This window comes from Labeo rohita, chromosome 16 (genome assembly GCF_022985175.1).
Source record: "Labeo rohita strain BAU-BD-2019 chromosome 16, IGBB_LRoh.1.0, whole genome shotgun sequence".
NCBI classification, from domain to species: Eukaryota; Metazoa; Chordata; class Actinopteri; order Cypriniformes; family Cyprinidae; genus Labeo; species Labeo rohita.
This window is the reverse complement of record NC_066884.1, coordinates 15,407-33,074: the sequence shown is the minus strand read 5'-3', so window position 1 is coordinate 33,074 and position 17,668 is coordinate 15,407. Positions and strand designations below refer to the sequence as shown.

At 42.3% G+C, this 17,668-nt stretch overlaps 2 protein-coding genes across 6 annotated transcripts; both read right to left on the bottom strand.

The window, feature by feature from the left end:
- Positions 1-291: 291 nt before the first annotated feature.
- Positions 292-6,432, bottom strand: LOC127179063 (nematocyst expressed protein 3-like). 5 transcript variants are annotated; one of them, XM_051132316.1, is made up of 4 exons: positions 5,415-6,432; positions 2,545-3,360; positions 1,300-1,380; positions 292-1,072 (listed from the first exon to the last, which is right to left on the bottom strand). In XM_051132316.1, exons 1-4 carry the CDS (start codon positions 5,500-5,502, stop codon positions 1,020-1,022), a joined length of 1,038 nt encoding a protein of 345 aa, XP_050988273.1. In that variant the 5' UTR covers positions 5,503-6,432; the 3' UTR covers positions 292-1,019. The 5 variants fall into 5 exon arrangements, with proteins under 5 accessions (XP_050988273.1, XP_050988274.1, XP_050988276.1 ...); XM_051132317.1 differs by having other exon boundaries at positions 1,319-1,380; XM_051132319.1 differs by having other exon boundaries at positions 1,326-1,380.
- Positions 6,433-7,619: 1,187 nt separating this feature from the next.
- LOC127178084 (cartilage matrix protein) lies at positions 7,620-13,487 on the bottom strand. Its single transcript, XM_051130731.1, has 8 exons — positions 13,362-13,487; positions 12,362-12,491; positions 11,695-12,267; positions 10,513-10,632; positions 9,729-10,128; positions 9,261-9,409; positions 8,977-9,069; positions 7,620-7,675 (listed from the first exon to the last, which is right to left on the bottom strand). Exons 1-8 carry the CDS (start codon positions 13,485-13,487, stop codon positions 7,620-7,622), a joined length of 1,647 nt encoding a protein of 548 aa, XP_050986688.1.
- Positions 13,488-17,668: the final 4,181 nt, after the last annotated feature.

The window sequence follows — 17,668 nt, the reverse complement described above, 5'->3', positions numbered from 1 at the left end:
CATTATAATTCAGGCATTTCCTCCAGATGCAGCAGATTTCCGTAAAATCCAAAGTGGAGAAACTACATTGCCTGTAGGAGAATGTGCGTGTGAGAGAGAGAGAGAGTGTGTGTATGTGTGTGTACAGTTGATTGAGTTGAATCCAATATCTGTGGGGCTCGCAGTGCTTTTACTGTGAGATCAGCTGCAGTGTTCTCCAGTATTTCATATATACCCCAGACAACCACACATCTACACACTGATCTTTATGAAAGACAAATCAGTACAAAATGATTTTATCAGTAATAGTAATTGTATTTATTCGGTGCACATATAAATGTAAAAAAGACAGGTACAGAAGACATGCAGAGATCATGTCATAGTTCATTAAAGGCTTGATTTTTTTTTTTTTAATAAATAGCTCAACTGTCACATTTTCACACACTGATATGATTCACTGAGCCATGTCTTTCCATCAGGATGTCACAGAATTGAAGCGACAGTTTAAAGCTGGTTTATTAGTTTAAGTGTAAGTACTAAAATAACCCAACAACATACACTACTGATTAATAGACTACTGTTTGCCTTCCTGTGTCATTGACTAATGCACGTAAAGAATCAACCTGCTTCACATCCACAGGCTGAGGTGCAAAATGCACTAAATATACGTAAAACAGACAAAGCCCTTCTCACTTATTAAAAGACACATTATTAAGCATCATTTGGTTCATTCACAGTTATGAGAGTTTTGGCTCATGTTTGTTCATATGAGTTAATATTGCTGTTGTGTTCGACTCAGTTGAAGATGAGGACACGACGGTGTGATTTTATCCAGTGGCACAAACATTCGTCCCACGCTCGGCCGGTTACCCGCGGGACCCCGTGCTCTCAAAGGCATTTCTGTGGCTTTTAACAACAATGCTAATGATGCTAATGCTACTTAGAAACACTAATTTATGTACAAACTTATGTGAAGCCCAAACCCTCATGTCTACCGAGATAAAAGGCACGTCTTACAGCGTCACATGAACACACCGACATCAATCTGCAGGTTCTGTGGATTTCAGCAGTTCAGCTCCATCTTCACCGACCGCTGAAACACAAAAATAAAGGTTGTCAAGGAAGATCTTGTTTTTACTTTATTCAAACAAAACACTTTCATGATATATAAATGAGACCCACGTAACTACCACATTTCTATTCCATACTAGTGACTTCAGATATGCTCATAATTCACATGAGAAATGTATTTGCTCATTCATCTCCAAATATTTTTAGCAGAGATCATTGGCTGCAGTGTGAAGACAATGAAAAACAAACTGCAGTTTGAGGGCTTGACCTCTGACCCCTGCAGGAGCGCCTCACCAGCCACATCTGCTGCGTTCTCCTCACCGGCGGCTCCTGCAAACACACACAAGAAACGCGTTGCTGATTTTTCATGTCTGTGAGCAGCAGCAGCAGCAGCAGTTTCAGCACCATATTCTGCAGCGTTTCTGTGAATTCATCAGCACACGCGCTGCAGAAACCATTCAGATTGTGTATGGACGCGTGTTGAGCTGATGAAAGCACTTTTCACGTGCATCATGGCACGCTTTGCAGTTTTATACTTGTTGCCATTTCTTTTATATTATTTTTTTATAAACTGGAATATAAATATGCACCACACTGCATCTCTTGCACACGCATGTGTTCAAAATCGTCAAAATCAGTCAGATCTTTGAGAAGTCTAGTACATTCACCCACCCGCCTCTGTAATTAAACCCTAAAGCTGCTACGTTGACCGTAACACCAGCTTCAGTCTTCAGGTGTTTCACAGAAACGTTTGGTTCGAGATGTTTAGGTTTGTTGCTCTTCTACATGTCGTGTTTGTCAGGGTGTCTGTAAGTGTCAAAACGCTCATGGAAACATTCAGGCCAAATAAATCGGAGAAAAGCACATGAGCACCCCAGTACGTGAATTCAGTGTCTCACTCTCACAGACGACTTAACATTCGTTCTTTATTCATATTTTAATTAAGTGGTTGTATCAAAATCAAAATATTAATACCGATTGTCATTCAAGCTCGGGTTAAGCGATACTGTGGCACGGCCCAGCGCCGCGTGTCACAAACCGCTGCCGTCATCGCAGGACTTGCGAAGCGCTCATCTTGCATAATCTGAGGCAACAGAGCGCAAGATTATTGTGGTTTTTGGCGCGACAAAGCGTCAGTAAGAGGCTGTTGTGCACGGTGCAGATGTGAAGAAAACGGTGACATGTTCTGTGTGCTGGTGAGTCGTACTGTGATGTCTTTGTCTAGACTGCAGTAAACTCTATTCAACAATCTCCGTTCTGTTGCCCAGCATTAGTTATGCACTGCCTTACTACAGTACGTGTAGTGACCAGTGCTTTGCTTTACTTCTCAAGCATCCTGTAATCTGATGCTTTGTCCTAAACCGATCAAAAACAGCATTTGAAAGTACAGACTGTTGCTGCAGATGTGAACTGTGCTATTAATTAATGCTCATTTCTGGATCACTGTCCCCAGACAGTGTCTAGAGCTGAACTGCCCATGTTCCCATGCGTTACCCTTTGGAGCATCTGCGGCCTGCGCTGCAGGTGTGGGGGCGTCTGCGCAGGTCACGTTCTCCTCTACCGACTGTGCGATCGCTGCCGCCTCAGTCGCTTGGGCTTGACCCGGTTCCTCAGGTGCGGCTTCTGGAGCCGGGCTCGGTTCCACCGCAACGGGTTCTGGACGCACGGTCGGATCCTCAGCAGGAGCCGGTTCTGCACTCGTGACAGGCTCAGACACAGTGAGGTCTGGAACGGGGCTTAGCTCCACTGGAGCGAGTTCCGGAGGTGCGGGCGGAGCCGACTCTACATTCGGGTCGGGTTCCACCGGAGTGGTTTCAGGAGCTGGAGTTGACTCTACACTCGAGGGGAGCTCCACTGGAACTGGTTCTTGGACTGCGGCTGGTTCCACTGGTGCAGCTTCAGGAGCTGTGTCTGCTTGCTCTAGTGTGGGCTCTGAGCTCACGTCTGATGGGACGTCTGGAGCTGCCGTTAGCTCTGCCGGCTCGGGTTCTGGAGCGGTAGTGAGATCTGATGCTGGTTCCACAGCTAGAGAGGTTCCTGCAGCGGTGGTGTCGGTGGGTTCCAAAGCAGCAAGAACATCTCGCTGCTCTTCAGCAGGGGCTGCAGGAACGTCTGCTGGACATCTTCCCTCCAGAGGAGCATCACTAGCGCTGACTGTCGGCTGCTCTGCTTTTGAGGCCTCAGCCTGAACGTCCTCCACCGTCTCGGCCGGTCCGGGACCCACCTCGTCTGGCGGAGAGCTCTGAACAGGCAACTGCATCTGATCTGAGACGGTCTCGCTGTCTTCTGCTACAATCCCATTATGAGAGACTGGCAAAAACACAAGCAGGGAGGAAATATAGTTTATGAACATGAATTAAACATGCAAACATAACTGTCTATCATCCAAATAAATTATTTCTTTTAGTTAGGGTTAGTCACAAATCAGCAAGCCCCTACATGTTTAATGATCGGTAGCACTTTAGTTGAACTCAGAAACACATACTGTAGCAGTGAGTAAATAATTAAAAACACACATTCATGCCTCACTGAAATGGTTAATATTTATCTTTTCACAAACACTAATAAAGCATCAAAGAAGATGCTCTCATGGAAACCCAGCAGAAACAGCATGTTGAGCGTTTACCGTTTTCTATTCTTCTTCACTCGTCCCTGCAATTAATTCAGCTTCAAGTGCTTTACGAACATCACACATATTTCATTTAGGTCATTTCAGGACCTTCTTAGGTGTGTGCTTTCTATCTGCTTTTTATAATCTTTAATAAATGTGAAGTTTGAAAGTCAGACTATATAACAGCGTTCACGATCTAACCAACAGCAATGATGTCACCGTCATATTTGCATAATAAGGAATGAGAGTTAGAAGAACATCATGCTGTCCAGTCCGTGGCTGTTCCTGAAACAATCATTCTACAGTCAGCAGTGTGACAAAAAAATCTCCATCTCCAAACTCAAGCAATTTCAGTAATTCTGAGCTGATGAATCAGGTTTGATATTGTGTATTGTGTGTGTGATGGAACAATGTGTCAAATTACACACACACACACACACACACACCACACTCCTGCACACACGCCTCGAGGTTTTGCCCTGTTCAGAGCTCATTTCCTCAAACGCTGTGAAGAAAAAGTAATTTCCTGATGGTCAGCGGCGCTGAGGACAGACAGGAGCTTCAAACAACAGCAGCCAAAGATGACAGACTCTAGAGCAAACAGTGAACAGACTCACGATGAACAATATGTCCCTCTCTACCCACGTGGAGACACAGACAGTCATACTGGCACTGAGCGGCGTGTGTTCGTACGGCGTGAACACGTCACCACCAGCAGAGCCACCAGAGACGGTCAAACGCAAAAACATGCAGCATTCAAGCATCATCTGTGCCCAATGCATTCATCGCTAGTCCATTAAATCTCTCTCAACAAGCGCTGTATTATGTTATTCATATGTTTTTCCTCGTGATTCATTTGAATCCATTTTAAAATGGAACTTCTTTCTTTGCATCATGCTTACCCTAAACCCAAACCCTCTTCTCCAAAACCATAAATCTAACCATGATCACAAGCCAAACTGAATTTAGTTTCGGAGTCTGGGGTGTGCGTTTGCATCACGCCTGAGTGTTTCTTTTTTTTTTTTGGAGTTGTTTGGCTCCTGAATCACAGCGTTAGATCTGCTGTAAAGGTTTAATCTCAGAACACACTCAAACGAATGGTCAATATTCCTTTGTGCGAGACTTTGTATCAGTGTTTAAACTGTGTGTGAATTTGACATACGACACAAAACCTATGAGAGAAACGGGACAGATCAAGAAAGTCAGACAACAGAAACATGCAATAAACCACTGGAAATGAAATGATGCGAAGCGCTCTGATCCGGCCGGGACTGGAGCCCACAAACAGGGTAAAGCAATGACTACATCTCACGGACCGAGTCACTCTGTGCTCAATGGAAGCACCGATGTGAAAATGATCTGGAAACGCAGCAGACTGGTCGGACCAGAGAAACAGATCGACGCCTGGGGCTGCCTGTGTCCTAAATGGGGTTTGAGCTGTCTGTCCTCATATCCATCATCTGTTTAGGGATCCTACAGCCGAAACTCACTGACAACACAGCAACAGCTGGACAGACACAAACAAAACTCTGCACACGTAGGATATCAGTTGCAATAATTAAAGTTCGCCTATAAAAGATGTCATCTCTGACTAAACGGGTTAGGATTGTTCACGGTTACTTTTGGTGTTTGGCACCGTCAGTAATTCATGCACAGGTTTGATCACATTATCATGCCAAGCTTTTACAAAAGCGCTTTAGTTTAATACGTGCAGGAATGATGTTTATGAAATGAACATTTGTATTTGACTTACGCAGAGTTTCTCCGTTCGCCTCCTCCGCTTTGACGCCCGGTCGGTTCTCCTGCGCGAGCGTCTGCGTGCTGGACGATGAACAGCCCATTCTGACAAAATCACTCGAGCTTTACGAGGATGACTGTTTGTGTGCCTGTGCGCGCAAAACTTTCTGGAGTTTTTGAAACTTTTTTTTCCTTCAGTTATGAGGGCTGAATGTGCCGCATGTGTTCATGTGAAACAGACGCGAGCGGAATGAAACGCGCTGCGGCTCAAACTCACTGGAGCGCGCTGCAGATGATGCGCATGCGCTGTTCGTGCCCGAATCTGAATAATCACCTGTATGTCACTCTAAAACACATGTATATTACATACTACAGTATAAAGCTTCACAGGGCAATTTTAACATAAGGCTGTGTCATAAATTCTTAGGGAACCGAGGAAACCCCTAAGTGCACTTTAAGTCACTTTAGACAAAAGCACCGATACGCATAAATATAATGCATACTTTAAGTGAATTTACATTTAACTGTGGACAATAGCTAATAAGGAGTATTAATTCTTTCACGTTTTTGTTTCTCCTCTCAGCTCTTACAGAAACTTAGTGAGTTTAGATTTAGCCCTAACATCTGAGAAATGTAATCAAGGTCTTTATGATTACTTGAAAATCATGGTCAGGAACTAAAAAAGTCCTCCAGGAACAGTGTCCCCCGTTCCTGCTGTAGAAAATTCCTGTGGTCTTTTAGACGATGACAGAAGCAGCCTTCCGTTTTTTAGGTTAATTTACCGTCGACCTGGTTTTACACATTACAACTGTTCCTGTTGATTGAGCATGAGCGGACAATCACTTGCACCTGCTGGCTCTGGACGTTAGTGTGTAGTGTTGTTTTGCGGGGCCTGAATGAACAGCAGGTGGCAGTAGCGCGCCCGAGGAGCGACTGGACGAGAAACCAGAGGAAGAGCGCAGCTGCCGAAGCGTGGCGCCACAGTGGGACACGTTTGTCTGTTTTATTGTATTTTGTTTATGAACTTTGTTTTACAGTGTGTTTTTGATCCAATTCAGGCATATCATCATTCGTTTGTATTTGTTTCGTTGTGTTTATCTTCAGAAGCAGTAGATGTGTATGAGTTATTATATTTGAACGTTATCGTTTATGTACCGTTTACTCGGATGGTTTCGGTGCTGCTGCTGGTTTAATGCGATCCTCGGTTTGACATTCATGAGAATGTTATTTTGTTAATGGGGTTTGTAGTCTATGCAAATATCTTTTGCTAAAACTATCCATTTAAGCTGATAACTGACCTTACTGTTCTCTGTCACAGCGGCCTTCAGAGCAGCGACGCGGCACAAACACTCCTGTCGATTCTGGTGAGATTGGCTTCTGTCTCTTCAGTTATGGGGCTTTGGTTAGGGTTAGGCTGCTCACAGCTGCTCTATGTTAGGGTTAGACAGAAAGCAGCTTGGTTTATGTTCTCAAGTACTGAGCGGCGAATTGTTCTCGCCTGTCAGGCCTGTCAGTGGTCTGGTCAGGGCTAGACATTCGCTAGATCAACACACCAGCACGAGACTCACAGATCAGCCTGTTGTGCTTCATCTGGTCTCATCCTGCACCGCTGGTCACACTGTCCGTCTGCGTTCCGTCACGATCGGTAATCGGGCTCGAGTCCCTCCTGGTCCAGAAGTACCACCACACTGCACATTTTGGATGTTTTCCCTAATCCGATTTCATTGCGATCATGGAGCCTCTTTTACTAAGCAGATGATTAAACCCAGTCGAGTGTTTTAGATAACTAGATTCGCAACACGTGCAGTGCTGTGGATCTTGATGACCAGGTTGGGGGGAGACACTGTTATAACAAAAAGTAGCAGGAGCATTACTGGATTTACTATGGTAAAACAGGCATAAAATCATTTTCTTTCCCCAGGTCAGTGAGCACATCCGAGCATCAACGACGTCCCCGTTTCACCGTCCCGAAGACCCGAGCGACGTCCTCGTTACAAGTTCAGTAGGCTACATCTGCAGTGTCCAAGTGGTGATGCTGTGTGGGTTTTTAATACACTGTTAACCTTCTACAGTTGTCTCTTTTACTTTAAACATGTAAAATCATACAGAAAATGGTAATTATGTAGTACAGTATTTTGGGATAAATGTCATTAAGATGAGTAAGGAACTTTTGTGCAAGTTGTGTGACACAGATCTTGATGTATCTGCTCCAGCACTGATCTCACAGCAGTTCATTTTGATTCTCCAGCAGTTCAATCCTCTTCATGACAGTGTCTAGTGTTGACCTGTTAAGAAATGTCATTTTTGTGTGCTGTTGGTAAGAAATGATGTAGAAACATTAACGTGTTTTAGGTCACGTCTGTTCAGAAGATATTGGTGTTGAGTTTGACGGTGAAGCCCGTGTCAAATAAACAATACATTTCACACAGAAGCGCTGTATCGCAGCTTGATTTGTTTTGGCCAAAAGTGTGGGATCTATGATCCTGAAGCTTTCTTTGCCTGAGAACCATGTAACTGCCTTGGTATAGGGTTTGAGAGGTGCAAACCTCCAGTTTTTTTCTTTACTCTAATTATGCATAGTGTTGTTGTTTTTTTTGTTTGTTTGTTTTCTTTTTCAATATGGTAATTAAAATTTAGAAACCCACGATGAATCTTGCCTATGAAGTAACATTATCAATGGTGAACTGATTATTTCTTTAAAGAGAACCTGGGTATTGCTGTGTTTTTGTCTCTTACTGAAATATGTAGTAGAAAATCCATGAAATATTTATGTTATTAAAAAAAAAAAAAAAAACGTCGTCGTTTCGCACAGATTTTGGACCTTGGGAGCGCCATTATTTGATGAAGTGAAATGGTTGCACTGGCACTTCCTGTTTTTCCTATTCCTACTTTTACCACAACATAACTGATATGATGCCGCATTGTGTGGATTTTGGTTGTAATTTTCAGTCTAAGGGCAGCGAGAAGCAATGTAAGGCTTTCCTAGATTCCTTGATTTCCTAGAGAAAACATTAGAAAGATGCCTGTGGAAGAATAAAACTTCCCAAAGTCCCACGACTTTGTTTTTTCTCCTTCAGCCCTGGTGCCTTTCAGGCTTTCAGTAGACCACAGCTACTAAAAGAGCTTACAGGTGGTGATGGATATAAGCGATCAGTTTTCTCCACAAGTAGTCCAAACACCCCAGGATAACGAGGGAAATCCGTGCTGAGAAACTGTTTAAGTGGCTGCGGCGTCATGACAAGCGTCAGCATGTTTACATCCTGCCAGGACGATATCTAGCGTTTCTTGTCACTGTTTGTTTCTTGCTGTTTGTAAGCTTTTGCAGTAGCTGTGGTCTTAAGGAAGTTTTATTCGTACACAACCTTTTGACCACCAGATGGCCACAAAGTACAAAATACCCCCCTCCAAATGTACTCTCATTTCAGCACAGCACTGCACAGTTTGAGTGTCTCTCTTACTGAACATCAGCAGAGCTCCATGAACTGAACCGAGTGTGTCAGAGGAGCGGGATAAATAAATGTGCCGTGAATTAGGGAATGCTGTAAGAGTAAGGCTTGAGTCTGAGGGATAAAGGATATGCTTTTGTGAAATCCTCAACAGAGCTTCAGTGGTCTTATTGTGGAACAGCATCATCTTCCCACATTTGCACTGATGTGACACTGACAGCTGATCTGTGACAGACAAAAAACACTGTATTACTTCTGTAGTTGAGTGTCCATTTACAGTGTATTCAAAATATTTGCACAGTGGTATACTGATTTCTCTAAAGCATTCTGGTAGGTGAAGCATAACAGTTGCGGAGAATCTAAAGCTTCTGTTTATGATCAAATAACATTCATTACTGACACACATGCTGTAGTACCTTCACAGCTGTGAATCTGAGTCTTCAGTTTGTCTGCGATGTGCTCCATTTTGCCGAAGTCTTCTGCGTAGTATGCATGTTTCTGCTGCGGCTCTGATGCTATAAAATTCAGCTCTTCCTCTGCAGTCTCTCCCACACCCACTGCATACCTAAAAAAGATTTCAAAAAATTCTCCATTTCTGAGATGTTCAGCTTTATGTTCAAACATTCAACAAACAACTGGTGTATCCGGTGTGTTGATTCTTTTCCTTCTCTATCCACTACTACTCATCCATCGACAGGACACATTCTTGTTTTTGCAAGCCTTTAGAGCAAAAGGCTTTTTAGATTGAGATAAATATACATTCGGTGCTCAGTGAAGTGAGTGCTGAGAACAAACATTTTTGTAAATGGAGAAAAATGTTAATATGTCAGTGCAATATTTGTGTTTCCTTTTATTAACACATTGCGCAGAGTCGCTACGAATGCTTAGTACCATCAGCTTTGACCTTGCTGGCCCATTTGCCCACGCTGTCTTGAGAGCGTCCGTCTGTAAGTACAATGGCGACCATCTGAACTGTTCGGCTGCTGTTCCTGAAGCTGTTCTGAATCAGGTAGTGCAGCGCGGAGCCAATCACGGAACCACGTCCCATATAGTGGACGGCTGCAATCGCTCGCTGAAGCTCGCTAGCGCTGCTGTACTGGCCCAAAGTGAACTCGCTGCGGACTTTAGTGGAGTACTGGAGCAGCCCGACCCGAGTGCCGGCTGGCAGAGCGCTCACCATTCTGCTGATAAACTGCTTCAGTAGGTCAAAACTGGTAATGCCCAAATGTTTGGAGCCATTCATGACAAACATGAGATCCACAGATCCACGTTTACAATCCAGACCTGCAACAATTGTTTTAAATGTATTAAACTTACAAAGTCTTGCGGAGTGAAAAGTAAAGCAAGTAAAAACAATGGGAGTCTTGTTTATTAATGTGGCTAAATTACCAGAAAATACTTGACGAGTCAAATCACGCTATAATTTGTAATGACAGTGACGAGTTACATCAATATGATTCAGTTCAATGAGCTGCTCAGACATTCTATTCAATGCACATTAATGAGTTATTTTTGGCAGACAAAATAATGCTGTGAAAAACACATGCACATCATGGCACATGTGGAATCAGGTGGTCGTCATGTATTCTGAGAGCTAAAGAGCTCCGTTTCCCAAATGCGTCACGTTCAGACATTGTAAACAGAGCAGTGCAGAAATCAGAGGCTTACCACACGTTTTACCATCTGAAGTGAGCGTGAAACCTTTTCTGCAGCGGCACATGAATGAATCGTTTGTGTTTACGCACTCGTTTTCACAGTCGTGTTTTCCTGATGCACACGGATCGGATTCTGAGGAAATCAGAGCAGAGATGCTGAGTATTCGACAATCGTCATTAATGCGTGTTTCCTAAACATCTGAACCAGAGGCCTGTACCATGAAGCCGGATTAGCTGGTTAAGCCATGTAAGTTTCAGTTTAGTTTGCACCAATCCTGGGTTTTAGGCACCATGAAAGTGGCTTGGTTTTTAGCGTCATTCATTGCCATGGTAACTTACACTCCACGGCTAACCTGCTCAGGTTATGTTCTGGTTTAGAGATCTCAAACTGAAATTGGACCAATCAGATGTGAGCAAAGTGACACGTGTGTCACGCAAAAAAGTCACTCCCCCAGTTTCTCTTGCTCCAAATTAAAAGTCACCAGTATTTATTTAAAAAAGAAAAAAAAAGTCTTTGATAATTTAATGATAATTTTACTTGAGGATTACTTGAGGTGGTTCTCAATCCCAGGACCCTCTGCTCTTCACATTTTGTATGTCTCCCTTATCTGACACACTCAGTTCAGTTCTTGGATCTCTCTCCTACAGAGCTGGTGATCTGAATCAGGTGTGTAAAATAAGGGAGACTAGGTCTAGATCAGTGGTTCTCAAACCTGTCCTGGAGTACCTCCAGCCCTACACATATTGTATGTCTCCCTCATCTATCACACCTGATACAGCTCATCAGCTCATTAGTGGAGACTGCAAGACCTGAAGTGGTTGTGTCAGATATAGGGAGACATACAAAATGTACAGTGCTGCAGGTACTTCACTGAGCAGTTTGAAAACCAACCACGTTCCTGGAGGCCCCTCAACACTGCATGGTTTCCATGTCTCCTTAATCAAACACACCTGATTCAGATCATCATCACATTAGTGGAGACTCCAAGAAATTAAATGGGTATGTTAGACTAAGGAGAGATGCAAAATGTGCAAAGTTGGGGGGGCCTCCAGGAACGTGGTAGGGAACCATTGGTCTAGACCACGACAGGCAGAAAAAGGCGTATGAGCCTGGGACCCCACAGGCAGGTGGAAATATATTTCATCTTTATAATATTGTTTTACAGTGAAAAGCGAGTGACGGGAAGGGACTGACCTGCACACAGCTTTGAGTAAAAGACAGAAACGAGGGTTTCTATCTGGCTGAAATTGGCTACCAGATGCACGTGTTCCGTGTACGGCTCGCTGCCGATGGCTCGCAGGGTTGCCATGTCGACACGGCCGACGCCCACCGCGAAGACCTCTATCCCGTCCTGCCGGGAACGAGCCGCTTCCTCTTCCACAGAGTCCTGCGGCCGGCCGTCGGTCACTACCATGGCGACGCGGGGCACCTGCATGTGGGCGGGCCGAGCACCGCGAGCCAGAGAAAACGCCTCCTCGCGCATGAATTGCAGCGCTAAACCCGTCATGGTTCCCGACGCCAGGTGCTCCATGCGCTCGACAGCGCGCAACAGGTGCTGCTTCTCAAAGTAGCTGTTTAAGAAGAATTCATTCTGCACTACGCTGCCAAACTGCAGGAGTCCCACGCGCGTCTGATTGTGACCCACGTTCAAGAACAGCAGCACATCCTTGATGAAGGTCTTCACCCTCTCGTAGTCATCGGGCCGGACACTGCGAGAGCTGTCGACCACAAAGACCAGATCCAGGGGGCGTCCATTACAAGAAGTCTCTGGTTAAAAACAGCTGCAAGTCAGTTCATACAGCCACAACCCTTTCAACACAGTGAAAATGGCTGAACTGCAGTATTTCTGTGATCTGAATACCCGTGTTGTTGGTCTGGGCAGTTGTGCCTCGCTGTGATGGTTTACTGGGACACACAGCACAGCTCCAGACGACCAGCAGAATGAATGCTGGGCTCTTCATTTCAGTCAGAAGAGATTCCCGGACCCTAAGCTAGGAGCCACACAACAACACAACGCTGATCCTGAGTAAACCACGATTAGCTGTTTCAATTCAACATCAAAGTTTCAAATAAGACATGCATGTTAAAAAGAACTAAAATTTGGTTCAAAATCTGTATCATCTGTTCACAACAAAATCTTGGAATATTCCATGCAAAACATGGAAAGAGCAGCTGGAAACGTGCAGTAAATAAACCTCTTTCCAGTGTAAAAGTAACATAATGTCTAATGCTTGTTAAGAGGGAAAAAGAGTATATCAGAGTAAATGACTTTAGGCTCATAAACAAACATTACAGTGTAAAATAGTAATGTTTACTAATAGTCATTTAATAGTGCACACATACCTGTTTTTAAAGAGCAGAGACTGTTGAAAAGAGGCGAAGCAGACAAAAACGTGGAGTCCAGATGTTTTTCTGCTGCGGGACGTTCATCCACCCGCTTCCTCCCTATGGGCTTTTCTGCTTCAAGGGAAAGTACTTTTCTTCAGACTACTTTTGTGGTTGACAGTTTCAGCGTTTCATTTTCTTTCTTTGGTCTGAACTGCATGGCTTGGTGCTCAAGCAAAGCCTTTTATATACTTTAACTTTTTGGTATGGATTCATTCTCCTTCTCATTATTTATCATACTCTCAAAGTATCAGTGTGGCAAATCCACCCAGGAGATGAGACTTCGGGCCATACTAACCATCTTCTGAAAGAAGACAAATTCTTCGTCTGCTTAGTTTGTTTTGGATGAAACGATCTCCAGTGAACTTAAACTGTAGTTAAGACTGAATCTAAACAGACCTTCAGTGCTGATACTCCTTCCCTAAATGCCACATAAAGCTAATAATGATCTTCTGCCATGCGTTAGGGTTAGGAACCCTAGGCACTGAAGCGTCTCCTAAAGGTGGGTCTCGGCTCAAGCGCAGCACACCAGCTGTTTCTGTGATTCCACTGCAGGAAATGCCGTCATGTGTGCTGCTGAAAACACTGCTGCCAGACCTCATACATCCCTGAACTCTACGGCTAATGACTTTAACAGGTTACTTACAGTAAAATGATTATGCGTAATTAAGTGCATATTCCAATCACAGGTGTAGTAAAACCTCCCTGGTGTCATCTTCAGTGCTCAAGAGATGATACAGTACATTTGTTTACGGTCAATTGAATCTGAAACGGTGGTCTGGAGACAAGCCTGTGTCCAGCAGAAGAACAGGCAAGCATTGAACACAAATGTAATGCTTTATTATTTGCTTTATTATGAATAAATGTTGAAGAATGGTTTTTAGAATGGTTCTTCAAACAGGTGGTGACTGCTCACGTCTGTAATACTCACTGCTGCCATTACTGGTGGACGTGAGAAACAAAACAAAGCAAAAACATTAAACATTTCAGAACTTTTCATCATTCTTAATCTGAAAGTGTGCCAAATTAATTTACATTTTTAAACAGATGTTAAAACTTATAATGATATCCTCTTCTTTTTAGATTCCCTAGTGGAAAGTCACCACACTTAGTCAGTGTGTGGTGTGTATCTTTGGGCATAAAAAAGATCTACAAAGTTACAAATCTCAAAGTCCACTCCAAAGGGAGATATTTTCAATATTTTCCCTAACTTTTCAAAAACTACAATTAACAGCTCCTTTGGACTACAACTATTGTTTTCCGCATGCAATGATGTCACAAGAATAGGCTTGTTTGAGATGAGCAAATTCTGCGCAGAATCGATCACCGGTGATCACCGCAAGGTACATGCCAGTTAGAAATGTGTCGGAGTTATGTCCGCCTTGCTCTGATGTCATGCTGACGTGTGCCAAAAAACTCTCGCGACGGCGAGGCGGCTGTGTCGGATTGAGCAGTCGGGCGCAGTAGCTCTCCACCGACTGTGCTGACCAAAAGCACGATGGGAAACGCCTGGATGACGACACAGCTTAAAGCTCATTGGTTCATACAACTGTGATGTTGCCGTTCTTTTCTAAAATGTTTGATTTTTTAATCTAATATCATGTGATTAGTTGTGTTTAAATTATGCATGAATATTCCCAAACACTATGCCAGTGCGATCTCTGCGTGAGATATGTGATTGTTGTCATATTTCTATAAAAATCTAAAATACACATTTGTATTAAAGTAAAAATGGATGATAAATACGCCTTTCGTATGGAATTAAATAGCAAGCACTTTGAGTGTCTTGTTCATCATATTTATTTTGATATAAAAACAACAGAGCTGAAATTATATCATGTTTATCAGCAACACAGCAGGTGAGTGTGATAACGCGATATCCGCCTTTGATCTCGTAGGTGTCTGTTCTACTTCCAGAGGTCAGAACTGTCTGTCTTGACTGCACTTATTTCACTCCTCCCTTCACTGCAGCCGCCTACTCTCACCTACATTTCAGGCGAGGCAAGGCGCATCTCAAACGAGCCTAATATTACATCAAATTAAATCCCGGCCACGGAAATTCGAATTTTTGGGGCGTGGACGAGGTGGGGGATTACCCTAAGGATGCAGCACCCAGAGCCGCTTCAACGAGCCGCAGTGCGGGGTATAAACAAGCATTGACTAGAGTAGCTGATTCAGAGCAGTAACGCGTCGCAGACGTGTACAGTGTGTGGTAAGAGATTTATTCATCATACAATGAAGATAACCTTAGCTTCACTTACAATGTGAGTGTTTTTTGAAATGCATAAACTTGCACTACAATACACTCAAAAAATGATTTGTTGGACTTACTTAAAAAGACTGTCAAGTGGTTCCACACAACTACATTGAGTAATTTGTACAAGTAACAATTTAGTTGTATGAACAAAAAAATTCAAGTAAAGCTGACAAAATTTCTTATAGTAAATACAAATCATTTGAATTTGTCACTGTTATATATTGATTATATGTGTTGTTTACTTAATAATTTTATGTTAAATTTATAAAAGTTTATTACATAAAGTGAACTCATTTATTAATTTAATTTACCTTATTACCTTATTAATTATTTGCTCTATGAGTGCAAGTAAAAAAAAAAAAAAAACATTAATGTCAAGCATTTTTTAGAAACAAAATACATTTATTTTCTTCTCAAGGTCTTACAATGAGCAACTTGTAATCATTAAAGAAATTGTAATCATTCTCAGTTCAAGATAGGCAACAGCATTCTTGTCAACAGAAAAAGTTCTTCCCAAGGTCTTGGTGATGTAATACAGATTCATGCTGTATATGACACTCAAATGCAGAGCACAAGCCTAGGTGACATCTCGACTTTTAGTTGATTCCAAAACCTGATGGAGGGTCACAGACCAGGTTTGATGATGTAAATTCCAATGGCTGTATTAGCCAGGTCTCTTTCAGCATTCAAAGTCCTAAAAGGCATGAAAACAGTAAAGCTGTTCAGTAATTTTCATTACACCAACAAATGCAGGTTGCAAATTTAACATCACTTAGCAATACATCCAGTAAAAGCAAAGATTCTGAGAATTATGTGTCCACAGACCTTAGTCGGGTCATATTAATTTTAGACAGGAATAAATAGGGCTGTAAGTAATAGGTTACAGTGCATTCAATGAATTGTACTGTTGTTTAACAACAGACATTTTTCAAGCTGAAAAAAAAAAAAAAAAAAAAAAACTTTCAGTGGACACAAACTCCATGAAACTCCAAACTCCAGTTTTAAAAGTTGTCAGTTTTATGCAGGACCTTTATGCAGTGTGTAATTGTAAAGACTGTATGAAACAGATTAGCATTGCCAGGCACCAAAATATACTGATAACTTTAATAAAAACCCTTTGTGCAGACTTAAATCACTTTTTCAAAGCAGTATTTAACAGGATGGTAAAAAATTTAATTCATACCTGACAAGCTGAATCACCCGCATCTTTTCCTGGTTTGTCTGTCTTCTGTTGCAGCTACGGTGCACCTAAAGGTCCATCCTACATCGTTTTACTAATTTGTGCGTTTCACTCAGCATTGTTAAGTTGACTGAACAAACACTTGTTAAGCAAAGCTGACAATGTTAGTTTTTTGTAGAAACCACTCAGTTATATTAAGTCCATGGCGTTACATGCATTTTTTAAGTAATGTTAACATGGATGTATAGACTGAAACTAACGACAGCGAAAGTTCATTTTTTTGAGTGTAGGCTAGGCTAGGCTAATCAGTGATGATGTTTTTTGATAATGTTAGGCTGCTTTAGCCTTATGCTGAAGCTGGTTTCAGGCAATGAAACTATGTAAATAATGAAATACATTAGCACGATAATATCATGTATTGGCGATCTCACAGGCTGATGACAGGACCCAGCACTACTGTAGTGTATTATTTACTCACCCTCCATGCATCCTAGGTGTATATGCCTTCCTTCTTTCAGACGAATGTAATCGGAGTTACATTTAAATTTGCCTCACACGGCTCCGGGGGGTTAATAAAGGCCTCCTGTAGCGAATCGCTGCGTTTTTGTAAGAAAAATATCCATATTTAAAACGTAAGAATCACTTTAATCTAACTTCTGCTAACAGTTGTACACGTAACTTGCTTCTTTGACAAGGGGCGTGGCAGTACCGAAACACCGCCTAAGCTGTTCGACAATCGCAACGCAGTGGACAGATAACCAATCACCACACATTTTGTTTTTCGGAAGGCGGAACCCGGAACTAAGTCTTTCTTTTTTTTTTTTTTACACTAATCGAGTCATTTGTGCCAGGCTGGGAGAAATGTATTGTAATAATGTACATTAAAATTAAATTAATTAAAACGATGTGACAAGCTTCAAATGAATCAATTTGATTCGACTCAAATGATTCGTTGGCGAATTAAAGTCGGATATCACCGAAGGGCATGCAGCTACATTTTTAATGCTGTGTTATGTATGTATGTATGAAATTATTTATTTATAATTTAATTGTTTTCGTCTGGATAAATGCATGGGAGTAATAAAGAGAAAATATTCTAAAAAGCTAAAAAAGTAACCAAACTCTGTATGCGTATAAATACCAAATATGGCATAACTAAAGTTAAAAACGATAGTGAAGTATTTGTACTTCATTATTATAAACTGTGCTTAATGGTTAAAATAAATAAATCAGTTTATATCTTGTATTCAGTGTTTTTTTCTCTCTCTCTTCTTAGGTGTTGTTATACATTCACAGCTGAGCTGTGTGAACAGTGCGGCTCCAACTCTGTAAAGGTGGGTTGCGCT